At 40.3% G+C, this 26,952-nt stretch overlaps 1 protein-coding gene across 1 annotated transcript; it reads right to left on the bottom strand.

The window, feature by feature from the left end:
- Positions 1–19,430: 19,430 nt before the first annotated feature.
- On the bottom strand, positions 19,431–19,964 carry LOC139747007 (peroxisomal membrane protein PEX14-like). Its single transcript, XM_071658733.1, has one exon. The coding sequence runs from the start codon at positions 19,952–19,954 to the stop codon at positions 19,523–19,525; it is 432 nt and encodes a 143-aa protein (XP_071514834.1). The 5' UTR covers positions 19,955–19,964; the 3' UTR covers positions 19,431–19,522.
- Between the last annotated feature and the right edge of the window lie 6,988 nt (positions 19,965–26,952).

A 26,952-nucleotide genomic window follows, 5' to 3' on the forward strand; every position in this document is an offset into this window, starting at 1 on the left:
GAATTCTTAATCTTCAAGTCAGCAACATGCAGGGCTAGTGATGTCACCCTTACCCTAATCTGAACCTTGCCTTCAATCCTCTTCTCTTCCCTCCACCCAAGGCTTCCCCTTTACCGCCTCCTTCAAACCGCCCCACTCTGCTCCTCGACATGATAACCAAGGGACTTGTTCACTAGACCACCAATTCAGTTCGGCAAAATCAGATCTCATCTTTGTTTTCCTGACCCCACCATCATCTCTACCACCGCAGGTGTGTCCAGCGGACGAACCCGAGGACCTGCAGAGTAGCTCCTAACGAAGCTGGAGCGCTGTCAACCCCTCCTCCTCTTCCTCCACCACTACCACCACCGGGCACCACCATACTCTCCAACACGATCTCTACCGACAACCACCAACACCTTTATCGCCATCAAAACAACGAGGAAAAGAAACCTGCTCCTAAGAAAAATGCCCTCGACAGTTGCTGACACTGGTTGTGGCTTTTGACACTGGTTGTGGCTGCTGACACTGGTTGTGACTACTGACCCTAGTTGTACCTGCTGACACTGGTTGTGGCTGCTGACACTGGTTGTTGCTGCTGACACTGTTTGTGGCTGTTGACATTGGTTGTGGCTACTGACCCTGGTCATACCTGCTGACCCTGGTTGTGGCTGCTGACACTAGTTGTGGCTACTGACATTGGTTGTGGCCACTGACCCTGGTCATACCTGCTGAGAGTGGTTGTGGCTGCTGACACTGGTTGTGGCTGCTGACATCAGCCGTGACTAACGAAAGTGGACATAGCTGCTGCTGACATTCTCTCTCTCCAGCGACAGTCACACCTTCCAACATTAGCAGCGCCTAACACACACACACACACACAGACCACGTCATCCCCTCTAGTGCTTACCTCCTCTGAAGCCCAAACTACAACATCTAACATGCCCTGCCAAATGTTAGTTACTGTCTAACATCCTAAAGATAAAACGTCTAGATACAGTAACATCCTTAGGAATAGTAGTGAGCCTTTTAGATATCCGGTGCGATATATAATCTAATATCATGGTACAATACATTATATCATAGTACAATATATTATATCTACGATATCTTCCAGACATTTTGCATCGTATATTCTCATACATTTCCTTATACTTAGCAAGAAGTGGTAAAGAGACGCAGTATTTCAATGTAGAATGAGCATGTATGGCTTATATATATATATATATATATATATATATATATATATATATATATATATATATATATATATATCTTTTTTTCTTTTAAACTATTCGCCATTCCCCGCGTTAGCGAGGTAGCGTTAAGAACAGAGGACTGGGCCTTTTTTGGAATATCCTCACCTAGCCCCCCTCTGTTCCTTCTTTGGAAAATTAAAAATAAACGAGAGGGGAGGATTTTCAGCGCCCCGCTCCCTCCCCTTTTAGTCGCCTTCCACGACACGCAGGGAATACGTGGGAAGTATTCTTAATCCCCTATCCCCAGGGATATATATATATATATATCTATATATATATATATATATATATATATATATATATATATATATATATATATATATATATATATATATATATATATATATATATATATATATATATATATATATATATCCCATTTTTAGAAAGTTAAGATACAAGGAGGGGAGGATTTCTGGCCCCCCGCTCCCGTCCCCTCTAGTCGCCTTCTACGACACGTGAGGAATGCGTAGGAAGTATTCTTTCACCCCTATCCATTTCTAAAAATGGGAACCAGAAGGAGTCACGCGGGGAGTGCTCATCCTCCTCGTAGACTCAGATTGGGGTGTCTAAATGTGTGTGGATGTAACCAAGATGTGAAAAAAGGAGAGATAGTTACTATGTTTGAGGAAAGGAACCTAGATGTTTTGGCTCTGAGTGAAACGAAGCTCAAGGGTAAAGGGGAAGAGTGGTTTGGGAATGTCTTGGGAGTAAAGTCAAGGGTTAGTGAGAGGACAAGAGCAAGGGAAGGAGTAGCAGTACTCCTGAAACAAGAGTTGTGGGAGTATGTGATGGAATGTAAGACAGTAAATTCTCTATTAATATGGGTAAAACTGAAAGTTGATGGAGAGAGATGGGTGATCATTGGTGCATATGCACCTGGGCATGAGAAGAAAGATCATGAGAGGCAAGTGATTAGGGAGCAGCTGAATGAGTGTCTTAGTGGTTTTGATGCACAAGACCGGGTTATAGTGATGGGTGATTTGAATGCAAAGGTGAGTAATGTGGCAGTTGAGGGAATAATTGGTATACATGGGGTTTTCAGTGTTGTAAATGGAAATGTTGAAGAGCTTGTAGATTTATGTGCTGAAAAAGGACTGGTGATTGGGAATACCTGGTTTAAAAAGCGAGATATACATAAGTATACGTATGTAAGTAGGATAGATGGCCAGAGAGCGTTACTGGATTACGTGTTAATTGACAGGCGCGCAAAAGAGAGACTTTTGGATGTTAATGTGCTGAGAGGTGCAACTGGAGGGATGTCTGATCATTATCTTGTGGAGGATAAGGTGAAGATTTGTATGGGTTTTCAGAGAAGAAGAGTGAATGTTGGGGTGAAGAGGGTTATGAGAGTAAGTGAGCTTGGGAAGGAGACTTGTGTGAGGAAGTACCAGGAGAGACTGAGTACAGAATGGAAAAAGGTGAGAACAATGGAAGTAAGGGGAGTGGGGGAGGAATGGGATGTATTTAGGGAATCAGTGATGGATTGCGCAAAAGATGCTTGTGGCATGAGAAGCGTGGGAGGTGGGTTGATTAGAAAGGGTAGTGAGTGGTGGGATGAAGAAGTAAGATTATTAGTGAAAGAGAAGAGAGAGGCATTTGGACGATTTTTGCAGGGAAAAAATGCAATTGAGTGGGAGATGTATAAAAGAAAGAGACAGGAGGTCAAGAGAAAGGTGCAAGAGATGAAAAAGAGGGCAAATGAGAGTTGGGGTGAGAGAGTATCATTAAATTTTAGGGAGAATAAAAAGATGTTCTGGAAGGAGGTAAATTAAGTGCGTAAGACAAGGGAGCAAATGGGAACTTCAGTGAAGGGCGCAAATGGGGAGGTGATAACAAGTAGTGGTGATGTGAGAAGGAGATGGAGTGAGTATTTTTGAAGGTTTGTTGAATGTGTTTGATGATAGAGTGACAGATATAGGGTGTTTTGGTCGAGGTGGTGTGCAAAGTGAGAAGGTTAGGGAAAATGATTTGGTAAACAGAGAAGAGGTAGTAAAAGCTTTACGGAAGATGAAAGCCGGCAAGGCAGCAGGTTTGGATGGTATTGCAGTGGAATCTATTAAAAAAGGGAGTGACTGTATTGTTGACTGGTTGGTAAGGTTATTTAATGTATGTATGACTCATGGTGAGGTGCCTGAGGATTGGCGGAATGCGTGCATAGTGCCATTGTACAAACGCAAAGGGGATAAGAGTAAGTGCTCAAATCACAGAAGTATAAGTTTGTTGAGTATTCCTGGGAGATTATATGGGAGGGTATTGATTGAGAGGGTGAAGGCATGTACAGAGCATCAGACTGGAGAAGAGCAGTGTGGTTTCAGAAGTGGTAGAGGATGTGTGGATCAGGTGTTTGCTTTGAAAAATGTATGTGAGAAATACTTAGAAAAGCAAATGGATTTGTATGTAGCATTTATGGATCTGGAGAAGGCATATGATAGAGTTGATAGAGATGCTCTGTGGAAGGTATTAAGAATATATGGTGTGAGAGGCAAGTTGTTAGAAGCAGTGAAAAGTTTTTATCGAGGATGTAAGGCATGTGTACGTGTAGGAAGAGAGGAAAGTGATTGGTTCTCAGTGAATGTAGGTTTGCGGCAGGGGTGTGTGATGTCTCCATGGTTGTTTAATTTGTTTATGGATGGGGTTGTTAGGGAGGTGAATGCAAGAGTTTTGGAAAGAGGGGCAAGTATGAAGTCTGTTGGGGATGAGAGAGCTTGGGAAGTGATTCAGTTGTTGTTCGCTGATGATACAGCGCTGGTGGCTGATTCATGTGAGAAACTGCAGAAGCTGGTGACTGAGTTTGGTAAAGTGTGTGAAAGAAGAAAGTTAAGAGTAAATGTGAATAAGAGCAAGGTTATTAGGTACATTAGGGTTGAGGGTCAAGTCAATTGGGAGGTAAGTTTGAATGGACAAAAACTGGAGGAAGTAAAGTGTTTTAGATATCTGGGAGTGGATCTGGCAACGGATGGAACCATGGAAGCGGAAGTGAATCATAGGGTGGGGTAGGGGGCGAAAATCCTGGGAGCCTTGAAGAATGTGTGGAAGTCGAGAACATTATCTCGGAAAGCAGAAATGGGTATGTTTGAAGGAATAGTGGTTCCAACAATGTTGTATGGTTGTGAGGCGTGGGCTATGGATAGAGTTGTGCGCAGGAGGGTGGATGTGCTGGAAATGAGATGTTTGAGGACAATGTGTGGTGTGAGGTGGTTTGATCGAGTAAGTAATGTAAGGGTAAGAGAGATGTGTGGAAATAAAAAGAGTGTGGTTGAAAGAGCAGAAGAGGGTGTTTTGAAATGGTCTGGGCACATGGAGAGAATGAGTGAGGAAAGATTGACCAAGAGGATATATGTGTCGGAGGTGGAGGGAATGAGGAGAAGTGGGAGACCAAATTGGAGGTGGAAAGATGGAGTGAAAATGATTTTGAGTGATCGGGGCCTGAACATGCAGGAGGGTGAAAGGAGGGCAAGGAATAGAGTGAATTGGATCGATGTGGTATACCGGGGTTGACGTGCTGTCAGTGGATTGAACCAGGGCATGTGAAGCGTCTGGGGTAAACCATGGAAAGTTGTGTGGGGCATGAAAGGGAGCTGTGGTTTCGGGCATTATTGCATGACAGCTAGAGACTGAGTGTGAACGAATGGGGCCTTTGTTGTCTTTACCTAGCGCTACCTTGCACACATGAGGGTTGAGGGGGATGTTATTCCATGTGTGGCGGGGTGGCGATGGGAATGAATAAAGGCAGACAATATGAATTGTGTGCATGGGTATATATGTATGTGTCTGTGTGTGTATATATATGTGTACATTGAGATGTATAGGTATGTATATTTGCGTGTGTGGACGTGTATGTATATACATGTGTATGGAGGTGGGTTGGGCCATTTTCTTTCGTCTGTTTCCTTGCGCTACCTCGCAAACGCGGGAGACAGCGACAAAGCAAAGTAATAATAAAAAAAAAAAAATATATATATATATATATATATATATATATATATATATATATATATATATGTATATATATATATATATATATATATATATATATATATATATATATATATATATATATATATATATATATATATATATATATATATATATGGAGGCGACTAAAAGGGGAGGGAGCGAGGGGCTGGAAATCCTCCCCTCTCGTTTTTTTTTTTTTTCCAAAAGAAGGGACAGAGAAGGGGGCCAGGTGAGGATATTCCCTCAAAGGCCCAGTCCTCTGTTCGTAACGCTACCTCGCTCATGCGGGAAATGGCGAATAGTTTGAATGAATGAAATATATATATATATATATATATATATATATATATATATATATATATATATATATATATATATATATATATATATATATATATATATATATTTGTAATAATCATATCATCAGGGGAGACACAAGAGAGAAATATAACAGTCAGTTGATATACATCGAAGAGACGAAGCTAGGACTCCATTTGGTAAACATGTGATTGTCCAAAACATGGACGTACGTCTCTTCAATGTATATCAACTGACTGTTATATTTCTCTCTTGTGTCTCCCCTGATGATGTGATTATTACACGAAAGTGTTTCATTTTCCCCGTGGACTCATAGAATATCTTGATCACGCGCTAAATTGTGATCCTTTCCAATATATATATATATATATATATATATATATATATATATATATATATATATATATATATATATATATATATATATATATATATACACTATACTTTGTCGCTGTCTCCCGCGTTAGGGAGGTAGCACATTGAAACAGACTAAAGAATGACCCAACCCACCCACATACACACATATACATACCTATACATCTCAACGTATACATATATATATACACACACAGACATATACATATATACACATGTACATAATTCATACTGTCTGCCCTTACTCATTCCTGTCGCCACCCCACCACACATGAAATGACAATCCCCTACCCCGCACTTGCGCGAGGTAGCGCTAGGAAAAGACAACAAAGGCCATATTCGTTCACACTCAGTCTCTAGCTGTCATGTATAATGCACCGAAACCACAGATCCCTTTACACATCCAGGCCCCACAGAACTTTCCATAGTTTATCCCAGACGCTTCACATGCCCTGGTTAAAACCATTAACAGCACATCGACCCTGGTATACCACATCATTCCAATTCACTCTATTCCTACACTCCTTTCATCTTCCTGCATGTTCAGGCCCCGATTGCTCAGAATCTTTTTCACTACATCTTTCCACCTCCAAATTGGTCTCCCACTTCTCCTCGTTCCCTCCACCTCTGACACATATATCCTCTTTCTCAATCTTTCCTCACTCATTCTCTCCATGTGACCAAACCATTTCAAAACACCCTCCGCTGCTCTCTCGACCACACGCCTTTTATTACCACACATCTCTCTTACCCTTTCATTACTTACTCGATTAAACCACCTCACACCACATATAGACCTCAAACATCTCATTTCCAACACATCCACCCTCCTCCGCACAACTCTGTCTATAGATCACGCCTCGCAGCCATATAACATTGCTGGAACCACTATTCCTTCAAACATACCCATTTTTGCTTCTTGAGATAATGATCTCGACCTCCACACATTTTTCAACGCTCCCAAAACTTTCGCCCCTTCCCCCACCCTGTGACTCACTTCCGCTTCCATGGTTCTATTAACTGCCAAATCCACTCCCTGATATCTAAAACACTTCACTTCCTCCAGTTTTTCTCCATCCAATTGACTTTTCCATCAACCCTACTGTACCTAATAACGTTGCTCTTATTCACATTTACTTTCAGCTTTCTTCCTTCATACACTTTACCAAACTCAGTCACCAGCTTCTGCAGTTTCTCAGTCAAATCAGCAACTAGCGCTGTATCATCAGCGAATGACAACTGACGCATTTTCCAAGTTCTCTCATCCACAACAGACTGCATACATTCCAAAACTCTTGCATTCACCTCCCTAACAACACCATCCATAAACAAATTAAACAACCATGGAGACATCACGCACCATACCGCAAACCGACATTCACTGAGAACCAATCACTTTCCTCTCTTCCTATTCGTACACATGCCTTACATCCTCGATAAAAACTTCACTGCTTCTAACAACTTCCCCCCCCCCCCACACCATATATTCGTAATACCTTCCACAGAGCATCTCTATCAGCCCTATCATATGCCTTCTCCAGATCCATCAATGCTACATACAAATCCATTTGCTTTTCTAAGTATTTCTCACATACATTTTTCAAAGCAAACACCTGATCCACACATTCTCTACCACTTCTGAAACCACACTGCTCTTCCCCAATCTGATGCTCTGTACATGCCTTCACCCTCTCAATCAATACCCTCCCATATAATTTACCAGGAATACTCAACGAACTTATACCTCTGAAATTTGAGCGATCACCTTTATCCCCTCTGTCTTTGTACAATGGCACTATGCACGCATTCCACCAATCCTCAGGCATCTCACCATGAGTCATACATACAAAAAATATCCTTACCAACCAGTCAACAACACACTCACCCCCTTTTTTAATAAATTCCACTGCAATGCCATCCAAACCCGCTGCCTTACCAGCTTTCATCTTCCGCAACGCTTTTACTACCTCTTCTCTGTTTACCAAATCATTCTACCTAAACCTCTCACTTCGAACGCCACCTTGACCAAAACACCCTATATCTGCCACTCTATCATCTAACACATCCAACAAACCTTCAAAATACTCACTGCGTCTCCTTCTCACATCACCACTACTTGTTATGACCTCCCCATTAGCCCTATTCACCGATGTTCTTACGCACTTTATTTACTTCCACCACATCTTTTTATGCTCCTAAAAATTTAATAATACTCTCTCACCCCAACTCTCATTTGCCCTCTTCGCACCTTTCTCTTGATCTCCTGCCTCTTTCTTTTGTACATCATTTGCATAATTTCCCTTCAAAATGCCTCTCTCTTCTCTTTCACTAATAATCTTACTTCTTCATCCCACCACTCACTACCCTTTCTAATCTGCCCACCTTCTACGCTTCTCATGCCATAATCATCTTTTGCGCAAGCTATCACTGCTTCCCTAAATACAACCCATTCCTCCTCCACTCCCCTTACGTCCTTTGCTCTCTTTTTTTCCATTCTGCACTCAGTCACTCCTGGTACTTCCTTACACAAGTCTCCTTTCCAAGCTCACTTACTCTCACCTCTCTCTTCACCCTAACATTCTCTCCTCTTTTCTGAAAACCTCTACAAATCTTCACCTTCGCCTACACAAGATAAGGATCAGACATCCCTCCAGTTGCACCTCTCAGCACTTTAATATCCGAAAGTCTCTCTTTTGCGCGCCTATCAATTAACACGTAATCTAATAACGCTCTCTGGCAATCTCTCCTACTTACATATGTATACTTATATATATCTCTCTTTTTAAACCAGGTATTCCTAATCACCAGTCCTTTTTCAGCACACAAATCTACAAGCTCTTCACCATTTCCATTTACAACACTGAACACCCCATGTACACCAATTATTCCCTCAACTTCCACATTACTCACCTTTGCATTCAAATCACCCATCAGTGTAGTCCGGTCTCTTGCATCAAAACTACTAACACACTCACTCAGCTGCTCCTATAACACTTGCCTCTTATGATCTTTCTTCTCATGCCCAGGTGAATAGGCACCAATGATCACTCGTCTCTCTCCATCCACTTTCTTACACTCCATCACATACTCCCACCACACCTGTTTCAGGAGGAGTGTTACTCCTTCCCTTGTTCTTGTCCTCGCACCAACCCCTGACTTTACTCCCAAAACATTCCCAAACCACTCTTCCCCTTTACCCTTGAGCTTCGTTTCACTCAGAGCCAAGACATCCAGGTTCCTTTCCTCAAACGTACTACATATCTCTCCTTTTCTCTCATCTTGGTTACAGCCACACACATTTAGACACCCCAGTCTGAGCCTTCGAGGAGGATGAGCACTCCCCACGTGACTCCTTCTGTTTCCCCTTTAAGAAAGTTAAAATACAAGGAGGGGAGGGTTTCTAGCCCCCCGCTCCCGTCCCTTTAGTCGCCTACTACGACACGTGAGGGATGCGTGGGAAGTATTCTTTCTCCCCTATCCCCAGGGAGATGTATATATATATACATACATATATATATATATATATATATATATATATATATATATATATATATATATATATATATATATATATATATATATATATATATATATATATATATATATATAAATGTATATATGGTGTGTATGTTTTGTGTAGAAGTAAGAAGAAAAGTGTTCGTAGCCCAGCGTCTGTAATTTCCTCTGAAATTTGAGATGCCCTGTGTAATATGTACTCTCTCTCTCTCTCTCTCTCTCTCTCTCTCTCTCTCTCTCTCTCTCTCTCTCTCTCTCTCTCTCTCTCTCTCTCTCTCTCTCTCACACACACACACACACAACACACCACCAGGTAATCATCTTCATCCTCCAACATACGGTGTACAAAAGGCCCCTTCCTAGGATTCGTCTATACATATACTGTAACTGACGAGGATCCAAGACTCTTATTGGGAAATCTCTAATATTAAAAAGGGGATTCGAATGCTACAGAAACTCACCGCGAAAGATGAGTGGATCTCGTTACACAACGCTGGTCTTTGGGAGTCGCTGGTGCACGGCAATCAAAACTTTCTCCTTTCAGGGGTAACCCTCCGAATCTAGTGTCCCCCTCCCTCATAATAACAGGGACTTTTGGGGAGACTTAGGTGCCTCAGACGTGGGCCTTCATTTCTCATGTGTTTCTCTCTCAAAAAAGAAGCAATATCTAACTTAAATATATATTTCATTCTTGCCTATATCCTGGTTGGAAAGTAGTTTCACCAACTATGGAGCCACGTTTTATTATAGATACGGCTATACATACATGATGAACTCCATAATGAGCTGGAGCAGATTTTATTTCAGGTTTTTGAGAAACGATATATATATAAAGGTATTTCGGGATATTCCTCTCATGTAAACACACATATCAACATGAGCTCCAATTCCGGAGGTAGGGTTTTTTACTTTGAAATCCATCAGAGTTATCTTTTACACGTTATCTGATTACATTGATATAAGATGATGATTACGAATGAAGCATTAAAAAGACATTCGTATACGTGCCTTCGAACGATGACTTACTCACGTTTTCTATATACTCACAATATCTTTGGGATGCACTTGAATAGCGTGTGTGTTTAGTGAAGTATTACTGCTACAGTTACTGGAATATATCTCATGCTGTCTCTTATATGTTAATTATGTGATATTTGGTTATCATTAAGTAAGGTATTACTGATATAGTAACTGGGATATATCATATCCACGATAATCCCTTGTATACGAACTGTAGCGCCAACGTTGTGTATACAAATCTGTTCAAAGTGTTGTGCTTGTTGTTCTGTTCATGTTTACAGAGTGGGCCCCATTTATGTCGCGTGTGTTTACAGTCGTCCTATTTACATCCTTAGTCTTTATAACTGTCCCATTTACATCCCTGCTGTTTACACAGGGCTTCACCTACGTCTCTGGTGTTTACAGTCGTTCCATCTACAACGTTTGTGTCGACGGTGATCCTGTTTTTCAACGTTCGTATTTACAGTCGTCTCATTTACGTCACTCGGGGTTGAAGGTTGCATTCGACTATTTTTCACCAGTAAATGACTTGGTGCAATATTTACAAAGCACTATTGGTCCTGAACTAACATCTAACATCTATCAGATCAAAGCCCGTGTCTTCTGATTTACTGTAGTAATGGAACTTTCTCAGCTAACACCCCCTTAGTTAGATGGGAGTCGACCTTTCTAACAGTCTATCTAACTATGGTTCTCTTTAACCCTAACCCTATATATATATACATATATATATATATTTTTTTTTTATACTATTCGCCATTTCCCGAGATAGCGAGGTAGCATTAAGAACAAAGGACTGGGAGCTTTGAGGGAATATCCTCACCTGGCCCCCTTCTCTGTTCCTTCTTTTGGAGAATAAAAAAAAAAAAAATATATATATATATATATATATATATATATATATATATATATATATATATATATATGTTTATATATATATATATATATATATATATATATTATCCCTGGGGATAGGGGATTAAGAATACATCCCACGAATTCCCTGCGTGTCGTAGAAGGCGACTAAAAGGGGAGGGAGCGGGGGGCTGAAAATCCTCCGCTCTCATTTTTTTTTTTTTTAATTTTCCAAAAGAAGGAACAGAGGGGGCCAGGTGAGGATATTCCAAAAAAGGCCCAGTCCTCTGTTCTTAACGTTACCTCGCTATCGCGGGAAATGGCAAATAGTATGAAAAAAAAAAAAAAAATATATATATATATATATATATATATATATATATATATATATATATATATTTTTCTTTTCTTTTTGCTTTGTCGCTGTCTCCCGCGTTTGCGAGGTAGCGCAAGGAAACAGACGAAAGAAATGGCCCAACCCACCCCCATACACATGCCTTGATTCAATCCACTGACAGCACGTCAACCCCGGTACACCACATCGCTCCAATTCACTCTATTCTTTGCCCTCCTTTCACCCTCCTGCATGTTCAGGCCCCGATCACACAAAATCTTTTTCACTCCATCTTTCCACCTCCAATTTGGTCTCCCTCTTCTCCTCGTTCCCTCCACCTTCGACACATATATCCTCTTGGTCAATCTTTCCTCACTCATTCTCTCCGTGTGACCAAACCATTTCAAAACCCTCTTCTGCTCTCTCAACCACGCTCTTTTTATTTCCACACATCTCTCTTACCCTTACGTTACTTACTCGATCAAACCACCTCACACCACACATTGTCCTAAAACATCTCATTTCCAGCACATCCATCCTCCTGCGCACAACTCTATCCATAGTCCACGCCTCGCAACCATACAACATTGTTGGAACCACTATTCCTTCAAACATACCCATTTTTGCTTTCCGAGATAATGTTCTCGACTTCCACACATTCTTCAAGGCTCCCAGAATTTTCGCCCCCTCCCCCACCCTATGATCCACTTCCGCTTCCATGGTTCCATCCGCTGCCAGATCCACTCCCAGATATCTAAAACACTTCACGTCCTCCAGTTTTTTTCCATTCAAACTCACCTCCCAATTGAATTGACCCTCAACCCTACTGTACCTAATAACCTTGCTCTTATTCACATTTACTCTTAACTTTCTTCTTTCACACACTTTACCAAACTCAGTCACCAGCTTCTGCAGTTTCTCACATGAATCAGCCACCAGCGCTGTATCATCAGCGAACAACAACTAACTCACTTCCCAAGTTCTCTCATCCCCAACAGACTTCATACTTGCCCCTCTTTCCAAAACTCTTGCATTCACCTCCCTAACAACCCCATCCATAAACAAATTAAACAACCATGGAGACATCACACACCCCTGCCGCAAACCTACATTCACTGAGAACCAATCACTTTCCTCTCATCCTACACGTACACATGCCTTACATTCTCGATAAAAACTTTTCACTGCTTCTAACAACTTGCCTCCCACACCATATATTCTTAATACCTTCCACAGAGAATCTCTATCAACTCTATCATATGCCTTCTCCAGATCCATAAATGCTACATACAAATCCATTTGCTTTTCTAAGTATTTCTCACATACATTCTTCAAAGCAAACACCTGATCCACACATCCTCTACCACTTCTAAAACCACACTGCTCTTCCCTAATCTGATGCTCTGTACATGCCTTCACCCTCTCAATCAATACCCTCCCATATAATTTGCCAGGAATACTCAACAAACTTATACCTCTGTAATTTGAGCACTCACTCTTATCCCCTTTTACCTTTGTACAATGGCACTATGCACGCATTCCGCCAAGCCTCAGGCACCTCACCATGAGTCATACATACATTAAATAACCTTACCAACCAGTCAACAATACAGTCACCCCCTTTTTTAATAGATTCCACTGCAATACCATCCAAACCTGCTGCCTTGCCGGCTTTCATCTTCCGCAAAGCCTTTACTACCTCTTCTCTGTTTACCAACTCATTTTCCCTAACCCTCGCACTTTGCACACCATCTCGACCAAAACACCCTATATCTGCCACTCTATCATCAAACACATTCAACAAACCTTCAAAATACTCACTCCATCTCCTTCTCACATCACCATTACTATATATATATATATATATATATATATATATATATATATATATATATATATATATATATATATATATATATATGTATATATATATATATATATATATATATATATATATATATATATATATATATATATATATATATATATATATATATATATATATATATATGTATATATATATACATATATATATATATATATATATGTATATATATATATATATATATATATATATATATATATATATATATATATATATATATATATATATATATATATATATATATATTTTATTATTATTATTATTATTATTATTATTATACTTTGTCGCTGTCTCCCGCGTTTGCGAGGTAGCGCAAGGAAACAGACGAAAGAAATGGCCCAACCCACCCCCATACACATGTATATACATACGTCCACACACGCAAATATACATACCTACACAGCTTTCCATGGTTTACCCCAGACGCTTCACATGCCTTGATTCAATCCACTGACAGCACGTCAACCCCGGTATACCACATCGCTCCAATTCACTCTATTCCTTGCCCTCCTTTCACCCTCCTGCATGTTCAGGCCCCGATCACACAAAATCTTTTTCACTCCATCTTTCCACCTCCAATTTGGTCTCCCTATTCTCCTTGTTCCCTCCACCTCCGACACATATATCCTCTTGGTCAATCTTTCCTCACTCATCCTTTCCATGTGCCCAAACCACTTCAAAACACCCTCTTCTGCTCTCTCAACCACGATCTTTTTATTTCCACACATCTCTCTTACCCTTACGTTACTCACTCGATCAAACCACCTCACACCACACATTGTCCTCAAACATCTCATTTCCAGCACATCCATCCTCCTGCGCACAACTCTATCCATACCCCACGCCTCGCAACCATACAACATTGTTGGAACCACTATTCCTTCAAACATACCCATTTTTGCTTTCCGAGATAATGTTCTCGACTTCCACACATTCTTCAAGGCCCCCAGGATTTTCGCCCCCTCCCCCACCCTATGATCCACTTCCGCTTCCATGGTTCCATCCGCTGCCAGATCCACTCCCAGATATCTAAAACACTTCACTTCCTCCAGTTTTTCTCCATTCAAACTCACCTCCCAATTGACTTGACCCTCAACCCTACTGTACCTAATAACCTTGCTCTTATTCACATTTACTCTTAACTTTCTTCTTCCACACACTTTTCCAAACTCAGTCACCAGCTTCTGCAGTTTCTCACATGAATCAGCCACCAGCGCTGTATCATCAGCGAACAACAACTGACTCACTTCCCAAGCTCTCTCATCCCCAACAGACTTCATACTTGCCCCTCTTTCCAAAACTCTTGCATTTACCTCCCTAACAACCCCATCCATAAACAAATTAAACAACCATGGAGACATCACACACCCCTGCCGCAAACCTACATTCACTGAGAACCAATCACTTTCCTCTCTTCCTACACGTACACATGCCTTAAATCCTCGATAAAAACTTTTCACTGCTTCTAACAACTTTCCTCCCACACCATATATTCTTAATACCTTCCACAGAGCATCTCTATCAACTCTATCATATGCCTTCTCCAGATCCATAAATGCTACATACAAATCCATTTGCTTCTCTAAGTATTTCTCACATACATTCTTCAAAGCAAACACCTGATCCACACATCCTCTACCACTTCTGAAACCACACTGCTCTTCCCCAATCTGATGCTCTGTACATGCCTTCACCCTCTCAATCAATACCCTCCCATATAATTTGCCAGGAATACTCAACAAACTTATACCTCTGTAATTTGAGCACTCACTCTTATCCCCTTTTACCTTTGTACAATGGCACTATGCACGCATTCCGCCAATCCTCAGGCACCTCACCATGAGTCATACATACATTAAATAACCTTACCAACCAGTCAACAATACAGTCACCCCCTTTTTTAATAGATTCCACTGCAATACCATCCAAACCTGCTGCCTTGCCGGCTTTCATCTTCCGCAAAGCCTTTACTACCTCTTCTCTGTTTACCAACTCATTTTCCCTAACCCTCGCACTTTGCACACCACCTCGACCAAAACACCCTATATCTGCCACTCTATCATCAAACACATTCAACAAACCTTCAAAATACTCACTCCATCTCCTTCTCACATCACCATTACTATATATATATATATATATATATATATATATATATATATATATATATATATATATATATATATATATATATATATATATATATATATATATATATATATATATATATATATATATATATATATGTATATATATATATAAATATATATATATATATATATATATATATATATATGTATATATATATATATATATGTATATATATATATATATATATGTATATATATATATATATATATATATATATATATATATATATATATATATATATATATATATATATATATATATATATATATATATATATATATATATATATATATATATTTATATATATATATACATATATATATATATATATATATATATATATATATATATATATATATATATATATATATATATATATATATATATATATATATATATATATATATATATATATATATATATATATATATATATATATATATTTTATTATTATTATTATTATTATTATTATACTTTGTCGCTGTCTCCCGCGTTTGCGAGGTAGCGCAAGGAAACAGACGAAAGAAATGGCCCAACCCACCCCCCATACACATGTATATACATACGTCCACACACGCAAATATACATACCTACACAGCTTTCCATGGTTTACCCCAGACGCTTCACATGCCTTGATTCAATCCACTGACAGCACGTCAACGCCGGTATACCACATCGCTCCAATTCACTCTATTCCTTGCCCTCCTTTCACCCTCCTGCATGTTCAGGCCCCGATCACACAAAATCTTTTTCACTCCATCTTTCCACCTCCAATTTGGTCTCCCTCTTCTCCTTGTTCCCTCCACCTCCGACACATATATCCTCTTGGTCAATCTTTCCTCACTCATCCTCTCCATGTGCCCAAACCACTTCAAAACACCCTCTTCTGCTCTCTCAACCACGCTCTTTTTATTTCCACACATCTCTCTTACCCTTACGTTACTCACTCGATCAAACCACCTCACACCACACATTGTCCTCAAACATCTCATTTCCAGCACATCCATCCTCCTGCGCACAACTCTATCCATAGCCCACGCCTCGCAACCATACAACATTGTTGGAACCACTATTCCTTCAAACATACCCATTTTTGCTTTCCGAGATAATGTTCTCGACTTCCACACATTCTTCAAGGCCCCAGGATTATCGCCCCCTCCCCCACCCTATGATCCACTTCCGCTTCCATGGTTCCATCCGCTGCCAGATCCACTCCCAGATATCTAAAACACTTCACTTCCTCCAGTTTTTCTCCATTCAAACTCACCTCCCAATTGACTTGACCCTCAACCCTACTGTACCTAATAACCTTGCTCTTATTCACATTTACTCTTAACTTTCTTCTTCCACACACTTTTCCAAACTCAGTCACCAGCTTCTGCAGTTTCTCACATGAATCAGCCACCAGCGCTGTATCATCAGCGAACAACAACTGACTCACTTCCCAAGCTCTCTCATCCCCAACAGACTTCATACTTGCCCCTCTTTCCAAGACTCTTGCATTTACCTCCCTAACAACCCCATCCATAAACAAATTAAACAACCATGGAGACATCACACACCCCTGCCGCAAACCTACATTCACTGAGAACCAATCACTTTCCTCTCTTCCTACACGTACACATGCCTTACATCCTCGATAAAAACTTTTCACTGCTTCTAACAACTTTCCTCCCACACCATATATTCTTAATACCTTCCACAGAGCATCTCTATCAACTCTATCATATGCCTTCTCCAGATCCATAAATGCTACATACAAATCCATTTGCTTTTCTAAGTATTTCTCACATACATTCTTCAAAGCAAACACCTGATCCACACATCCTCTACCACTTCTGAAACCACACTGCTCTTCCCCAATCTGATGCTCTGTACATGCCTTCACCCTCTCAGTCAATACCCTCCCATATAATTTACCAGGAATACTCAACAAACTTATACCTCTGTAATTTGAGCACTCACTCTTATCCCCTTTGCCTTTGTACAATGGCACTATGCACGCATTCCGCCAATCCTCAGGCACCTCACCATGAGTCATACATACATTAAATAACCTTACCAACCAGTCAACAATACAGTCACCCCCTTTTTTTAATAAATTCCACTGCAATACCATCCAAACCTGCTGCCTTGCCGGCTTTCATCTTCCGCAAAGCTTTCACTACCTCTTCTCTGTTTACCAAATCATTTTCCCTAACCCTCTCACTTTGCACACCACCTCGACCAAAACACCCTATATCTGCCACTCTATCATCAAACACATTCAACAAACCTTCAAAATACTCACTCCATCTCCTTCTCACATCACCACTACTTGTTATCACCTCCCCATTTGCGCCCTTCACTGAAGTTCCCATTTGCTCCCTTGCCTTACGCACTTTATTTACCTCCTTCCAGAACATCTTTTTATTCTCCCTAAAATTTAATGATACTCTCTCACCCCAACTCTCATTTGCCCTTTTTTGCACCTCTTGCACCTTTCTCTTGACCTCCTGTCTCTTTCTTTTATACATCTCCCACTCAATTGCATTTTTTCCCTGCAAAAATCGTCCAAATGCCTCTCTCTTCTCTTTCACTAATACTCTTACTTCTTCATCCCACCACTCACTACCCTTTCTAATCAACCCACCTCCCACTCTTCTCATGCCACAAGCATCTTTTGCGCAATCCATCACTGATTCCCTAAATACATCCCATTCCTCCCCCACTCCCCTTACTTCCATTGTTCTCACCTTTTTCCATTCTGTACTCAGTCTCTCCTGGTACTTCCTCACACAGGTCTCCTTCTCAAGCTCACTTACTCTCACCACCCTCTTCACCCCAACATTCACTCTTCTTTTCTGAAAACCCATACAAATCTTCACCTTAGCCTCCACAAGATAATGATCAGACATCCCTCCAGTTGCACCTCTCAGCACATTAACATCCAAAAGTCTCTCGCACGCCTGTCAATTAACACGTAATCCAATAACGCTCTCTGGCCATCTCTCCTACTTACATAAGTATACTTATGTATATCTCGCTTTTTAAACCAGGTATTCCCAATCATCAGTCCTTTTTCAGCACATAAATCTACAAGCTCTTCACCATTTCCATTTACAACACTGAACACCCCATGTATACCAATTATTCCCTCAACTGCCACATTACTCACCTTTGCATTCAAATCACCCATCACTATGACCCGGTCTCGTGCATCAAAACCACTAACACACTCATTCAGCTGCTCCCAAAACACTTGCCTCTCATGATCTTTCTTCTCATGCCCAGGTGCATATGCACCAATAATCACCCACCTCTCTCCATCAACTTTCAGTTTTACCCATATTAATCGAGAATTTACTTTCTTACACTCTATCACATACTCCCACAACTCCTGTTTCAGGAGTATTGCTACTCCTTCCCTTGCTCTTGTCCTCTCACTAACCCCTGACTTTACTCCCCAGACATTCCCAAACCACTCTTCCCCTTTACCCTTGAGCTTCGTTTCACTCAGAGCCAAAACATCCAGGTTCCTTTCCTCAAACATACTACCTATCTCTCCTTTTTTCACATCTTGGTTACATCCACACATATTTAGGCACCCCACTCTGAGCCTTCGAGGAGGATGAGCACTCCCCGCGTGACTCCTTCTTCTGTTTCCCATTTTAGAAAGTTAATACAAGGAGGGGAGGATTTCTGGCCCCCCGCTCCCGTCCCCTCTAGTCGCTTTCTACGACACGCGAGGAATACGTGGGAAGTATTCTTTCACCCCTATCCCCAGGGATAATATACATATATATATACATATACACATACACACACACAGTAATCATTACGTCCACTGGGTGACGCACATGTGTGGTAGTATGCGACGGTATACGTCCACTAGGCGACGCTGACGTGTGGCCATAATGAACTCTTCTGACGTCGTCCCATCAGCCAAGGACCCAAGTATCTCTGATATATATGATACAAGCCATATGATGCACCCATCAAGAAAAAAACAAAATTGCAAACATCTCGAATCCTTAACCATAACGAAGGGGGAGCTGAACCTGCATAGGCAGGAACTAGTGGCCCAGAATAAGGGCCAGGATGTGGTATCTCACTATTCTTTATTACTCCTTTTGAAATAGATGTTGTGGACTTAGCAAATGCTGCCTGGATCTCTGCTTCACTCAGCCCTTTCTTACGTAAAAAAGCTGATTTTTTATCGTTTGCGTGATTAATCACTTTGGGATTCACCAAAAAGTTAGCTGCTTCATCCACCAGATTCTGGCGAAAGGCTTCTGGTTCTTGAATAGTATCAGCACTCATGGCTTCTTCCTCATACAATATATATATATATTTATATATATATGTATATATATATATATATATATATATATATATATATATATATATATATATATATATATATATATATATATTTATATATTTTATATATTCTTTCTTTCTTTTAAACTGTTCGCCATTTCCCGCGTTAGCGAGGTAGCGTTAGAGAACAGAGGACTGGGCCTTTTGGAAATCCTCACCTGGCCCCCTCTGTTCCTTCTTTTGGAAAATTAAAAAAAAAAGAGAGGGGAGGATTTCACCCCCGCTCCCTCCCATTTAGTTCGCCATTCTACGACAGGCAGGGAAGTATACTGGAAGTATTCTTAATCCCCTATCCCCAGGGATAATATAATTATTATATAATATATATATAATATATATATTATATTCTATATATATATATATTTAATTATATATATATATATAATTAAATTTATTTATATACTTATTTTATATAATTCCTCATCCACTCTCTTACCAAAAAACACCCCGCCATATCCAAATACGTTTTTTATAGAAAGTTCGCATGGCCAATAGAAATTTCTCTCCATTTTCATTCTGAGCATATACGTGTATGTATATATCATTGCAAGGTTTTTGGCCTAAATTACTATCCGAAGGCTTCCATCTATATTCCTCCCTGACTATGATCTAATTTGCAACCCTACAATACTAAACGATATTTCGTTTCCCGTTTTATCATTGACTTGTATATATATATATATATATATATATATATATATTCTTTCTTTCTTTTAAACTGTTCGCCATTTCCCGCGTTAGCGAGGTAGCGTTAAGAACAGAGGACTGGGCCTTTTTTGGAATATCCTCACCTGGCCCCCTCTGTTCCTTCTTTTGGAAAATTAAAAAAAAAAGAGAGGGGAGGATTTCCAGCCCCCGCTCCCTCCCCATTTAGTCGCCTTCTACGACAGGCAGGGAATACGTGGGAAGTATTCTTAATCCCCTATCCCCAGGGATATTATATATATATATATATATATATATATATATATATATATTATATATATATATTATATATATATATATATATATATATATATATATATATATATTATATATATATATATATATATATATATATATATTCCTCATCACTCTCTTACCAAAAAACACCCCGCATATCCAAATACGTTTGTTATAGAAAGTTCGCATGGCCAATAGAAATTTCTTCCTTTTCATCTGAACATATACGTGTATGTATATATTCATTGCAAGGTTTGGCCTAAATTACATCCGAAGGATTCATCTATATTCCTCCCTGACTATGATCTAATTTGCAACCCTAGCAATACATACAGATATTTCGTTTCCCGTTTTATCATCTGACTTTGCCTCTCTGCCATATTTAGAGTAAACAGGGTTTAGAAAAAAAAAAGCAAAAAATATTATTCTGGGAAAACTGACAGCTTCCTGAAGAATCAGCTTCGAAATGTAGAAACGAATGAATGTATATATAAATGAATGACATATATATATATATATATATATATATATATATATATATATATATATATATATATATATATATATATATATATTTTCTTTCTTTCATACTATTCGCCATTTCCCGCGTCAGCGAGGTAGCGTTAAGAACAGAGGACTGGGCCTCTGAGGAAACATCCTCATCCAGCCCCCTTCTCTGTTCCTTCCTTTGGAAAAAAAAAAAAAAAAAAAAGAGAGGGTAGGATTTCCAGCCCCCCACTGCCTTCCCTTTAGTCGCCTTCTACGACACGCAGGGAATACGTGGGAAGTATTCTTTCTCCCCTATCCCCAGGGAATAATAATAAAATGATAATAATGATAATATACATATATATATATATATATATATATATATATATATATATATATTCCCTGGGGTTAGGGGAGAAAGAATACTTCCCACGTATTCCCTGCGTGTCGTAGAAGGCGACTAAAGGGGGAGGGAGCGGGGGGCTGGAAATCCTCCCCTCTCATTTTTTTTAATTTTCCAAAAGAAGGAACAGAGAATTGGGCCAGGTGAGGGTATTCCCTCAAAGGCCCAGGCCTCTGTTCTTAACGCTACCTCGCTAATGCGGGAAATGGCGAATAGTTTGAAAGAAAGAAAAGAATATATATATGTATATATATATATATATATATATATATATATATATATATATATATATATATATATATATATATATATATATATATATATAGATAGATAGATATATAGATAGATATATATATATATATTATTATTATTATTATTTTCCCTTGTCGCTGTCTCCCGCGTTTGCGAGGTAGCGCAAGGAAACAGACGAAAGAAATGGCCCAACCCACCCCCATACACATGTACATACATACACGTCCACACACGCAAATATGCATCTCAATGTACACATATATATACACACACAGACACATGCATATATACCCGTGCACACAATTCACACTATCTGCCTTTATTCATTCCCATCGCCACCTCGCCACACATGGAATACCATCCCCCTAACCCCTCATGTGTGCGAAGTAGCGCTAGGAAAAGACAACAAAGGCCTCATTCGTTCACACTCAATCTCTAGCTATCATGCAATAATGCACCAAAACCACAGCTCCCTTTCCATATCAAGGCCCCACACAACTTTCCATGGTTTACCCCAGACGCTTCACATGCCCTGATTCAATCCACTGACAGCACGTCAACCCCGGTATACCACATCGATCCAATACACTCTGTTCCTTGCCCGCCTTTCACCCTCCTGAATGTTCAGGCCCCGATCACTCAAAACCTTTTTACTCCATCTTTCCACCTCCAATTTGGTCTCCCACTTCTCCTCGTTCCCTCCACCTCTGACACATATATCCTCTTGGTCAATCTTGCCTCACTCACTCCCTCTATGTGCCCAAACCATTTCAAAACACCCTCTTCTGCTCTCTCAACTACGCTCTTTTTATTTCCACACATCTCTCTTACCCTTACATTACTTACTCGATAAAACCATCTCACACCACATATTGTCCTCAAACATCTCATTTCCAGCACATCCACCCTCCTCCGCACAACTCTATCCATAGCCCACGCCTCGCAACCATACAACATTGTTGGAACCACTATTCCCTTAAACATACCCATTTTTGCTTTCCGTGATAATGTTCTCGACTTCCACACATTCTTCAAGGCTCCCAGGATTTTCGCCCCCTCCCCCAACCTATGATTCACTTCCGCTTCCATTGTTCCATCCGTTGCTAGATCCACTCCCAGATATCTAAAACACTTTACTTCCTCCAGTTTTTCTCCATTCAAGCTTACCTTCCAAATGACTTGACCCTCAACCCTACTGTACCTACTAACTAGAGGGGACGGGGGCGGGGGGCCAGAAATCCTCCCTTCCTTGTATTCTAACTTTATAAAAATGGGAAACAAAAGGAGTCACGGGGGAGTGCTCATCCTCCTCGTAGACTCAGATTGGGGTGTCTAAATGTGTGTGGATGTAACCAAGATGTGAAAAAAGGAGAGATAGTTAGTATATCTGAGGAAAGGAACCTGGATGTTTCGGCTCTGAGTGAAACGAAGCTCAAGGGTAAAGGGGAAGAGTGGTTTGGGAATGTCTTGGGAGTAAAGTCAGGGGTTAGTGAGAGGACAAGAGCAAGGGAAGGAGTAGCACTACTCCTGAAACAGGAGTTGTGGGAGTATGTGATAGAATGTAAGAAAGTAAATTCTCGATTAATATGGGTAAAACTGAAAGTTGATGGAGAGAGATGGGTGATTATTGGTGCATATGCACGTGGGCATGACAAGAAAGATCATGAAAGACAAGTGTTTTCGGAGCAGCTGAATGAGTGTGTTAGTGGTTTTGATGCACAAGACCGGGTTATAGTGATGGGTGATTTGAATGCAAAGGTGAGTAATGTGGCAGTTGAGGGAATAATTGGTATACATGGGGTGTTCAGTGTTGTAAATGGAAGTGGTGAAAAGCTTGTAGATTTATGTGTTGAAAAAGGACTGGTGATTGGGAATACCTGGTTTAAAAAGCGAGATATACATAAGTATAAGTATGTAAGTAGGAGAGATGGCCAGAGAGCGTTACTGGATTACGTGATAATTGACAGGCGCGCGAAAGAGAGACTTTTGGATGTTAATGTGCTGAGAGGTGCAACTGTAGGGATGGCTGATCATTATCTTGAGGAGGCTAAGGTGAAGATTTGTATGGGTTTTCAGAAAAGAAGAGTGAATGTTGGGGTGAAGAGGGTGGTGAGAGTAAGTGAGCCTGGGAAGGAGACTTGTGTGAGGAAGTACCAGGAGAGACTGAGTGCAGAATGGAAAAAGGTGAGAACAATGGAAGTAAGGGAACTGGGGAAGGAATGGGATGTATTTAGGGAATCAGCGATGGAGTGAGCAAAAGATGCTTGTGGCATGAGAAGCGTGGGAGGTGGGTTGATTAGAAAGGGTAGTGAGTGGTGGGATGAAGAAGTAAGATTATTAGTGAAAGAGAAGAGAGAGGCATTTGGACGATTTTTGCAGGGAAAAAATGCAATTGAGAGGGAGATGTATAAAAGAAAGAGACAGGAAGTCAAGAGAAAGGTGCAAAAGGTGAAAAAGAGGGCAAATGAGAGTTGGGGTGAGAGAGTATCATTAAATTTTAGGGAGAATAAAAAGATGTTCTGGAAGGAGGTAAATAAAGTACGTAAGACACGGGAGCAAACGGGAGCTTCAGTGAAGGGCGCTGATGGGGAGGTGATAACAAGTAGTGGTGATGTGAGAAGGAGATGGAGTGAGTATTTTGAAGGTTTGTTGAGTGTGTTTGATGATAGATGGGCAGATATAGGGTGTTTTGGTCGAGGTGGTGTGCAAAGTGAGAGGGTTAGGGAAAATGATTTGGTAAATAGAGAAGAGGTAGTAAAAGCTGCGGAAGATGAAAGCCGGCAAGGCAGCAGGTTTGGATGGTATTGCAGTGGAATCTATTAAAAAAGGGGGTGACTGTATTGTTGACTGGTTGGTAAGGTTATTTAATGTATGTATGACTCATGGTGAGGTGCCTGAGGATTGGCGGAATGCGTGCATAGTGTCATTGTACAAAGGCAAAGGAGATAAGAGTGAATGCTCAAATTACAGAGGTATAAGTTTGTTGAGTATTCTGGTAAATTTCATGGGAGGGTATTGATTGAGAGGGTGAAGGCATGTACAGAGCATCAGATTGGGGAAGAGCAGTGTGGTTCCAGAAGTGGTAGAGGATGTGTGGATCAGGTGTTTGCTTTGAAGAATGTATGTGAGAAATACTTAGAAAAGCAAATAGATTTGTATGTAGCATTTATGGATCTGGAGAAGGCATATGATAGAGTTGATAGAGATGCACTGTGGAAGGTATTAAGAATATATGGTGTGGGAGGCAAGTTGTTAGAAGCAGTGAAAAGTTTTTATCGAGGATGTAAGGCATGTGTACGTGTAGGAAGAGAGGAAAGTGATTGGTTCTCAGTGAATGTAGGTTTGCGGCAGGGGTGTGTGATGTCTCCATGGTTGTTTAATTTGTTTATGGATGGGGTTGTTAGGGAGGTGAATGCAAGAGTTTTGGAAAGAGGGGCAAGTATGAAGTCTGTTGTGGATGAGAGAGCTTGGGAAGTGAGTCAGTTGTTGTTCGCTGATGATACAGCGCTGGTGGCTGATTCATGTGAGAAACTGCAGAAGCTGGGGCTGATTCTGAGTTTGGTAAAGTGTGTGAAAGAAGAAAGTTAAGAGTAAATGTGAATAAGAGCAAGGATATATATATATATATATATATATATATATATATATATATATATATATATATATATATATATATATATATATATATATATATATATATATATATATATATATATATTATCTATTTATTTTCCTTTGTCGCTGTCTCCCGCATTAGCGAGGTAGCGCAAGGAAACAGACCAAAGAATGGCCCAACCCACCCACATACACATATATATACATACACGTCCACACACGAAAATATACATACGTATACATCTCAATGTACACATATATATACACACACAGACATATACATATATAGACATGTACATAATTCATACTGTCTGCCTTTATTTATTCCCATCGCCACCTCGCCACACATGGAATAACATCCCCCTCCCCTCTCATGTGTGCGAGGTAGTGCTAGGAAAAGACAACAAAGGCCCCATTCGTTCACACTCAGTCTCTAGCTGTCATGTAATAATGCACCAAAACCACAGCTCCCTTTCCACATCCAGGCCCCACACAACTTTGCATGGTTTACCCCAGACGATTCACATGCCCTGGTTCAATCCATTGACAGCACGTCGACCCCGGTATACCACATCGTTCCAATTCACTCTATTCCTTGCACGCCTTTCACCCTCCTGAATGTTCAGGCCCCGATCACTCAAAATCTTTTTCACTCCATCTCTCCACCTCCAATTTGGTCACCCACCTCTCCTCGTTCCCTCCACCTCTGACACATAAATCCTCTTGGTCAATTTTTCCTCACTCATTCTCTCCATGTGACCAAATCATTTCAAAACACCCTCTTCTGCTCTCTCAACCACCCTTTTTTATTTTCACACATCTCTCTTACCCTTACATTACTTACTCGGTCAAACCACCTCACACCACATATTGTCCTCAAACATCTCATTTCCAGCACATCCACCCTCCTGCGCACAACTCTATCCATAGCCCCCGCCTCCCAACCATACAACATTGTTGGAGCCACTATTCCTTCAAACATACCCATTTTTGCTTTCCGAGATAATGTTCTCGACTTCCACACATTCTTCAAGGCTCCCAGAATTTTCGCCCCCTCCCCCACCTTATGATTCACTTCCGCTTCCATGGTTCCATCCGCTGCCAGATCCACTCCCAGATATCTAAAATACTTTACTTCCTCCAGTTTTTCTCCATTAAAACTTACCTCCCAATTGACTTGACCCTCAACCCTACTGTACCTAATAAACAAGTTCTTATTCACATTTACTCTTAACTT

Source organism: Panulirus ornatus, chromosome 67 (genome assembly GCF_036320965.1).
Source record: "Panulirus ornatus isolate Po-2019 chromosome 67, ASM3632096v1, whole genome shotgun sequence".
In the NCBI taxonomy this organism is placed as follows: domain Eukaryota; kingdom Metazoa; phylum Arthropoda; class Malacostraca; order Decapoda; family Palinuridae; genus Panulirus; species Panulirus ornatus.

Coding starts and splice junctions, on each gene's coding strand:
- LOC139747007 (XM_071658733.1), bottom strand. CDS start 19,954: ATGAGTGCTGATACTATTCAAGAACCAGAAGCCTTTCGCCAGAATCTG.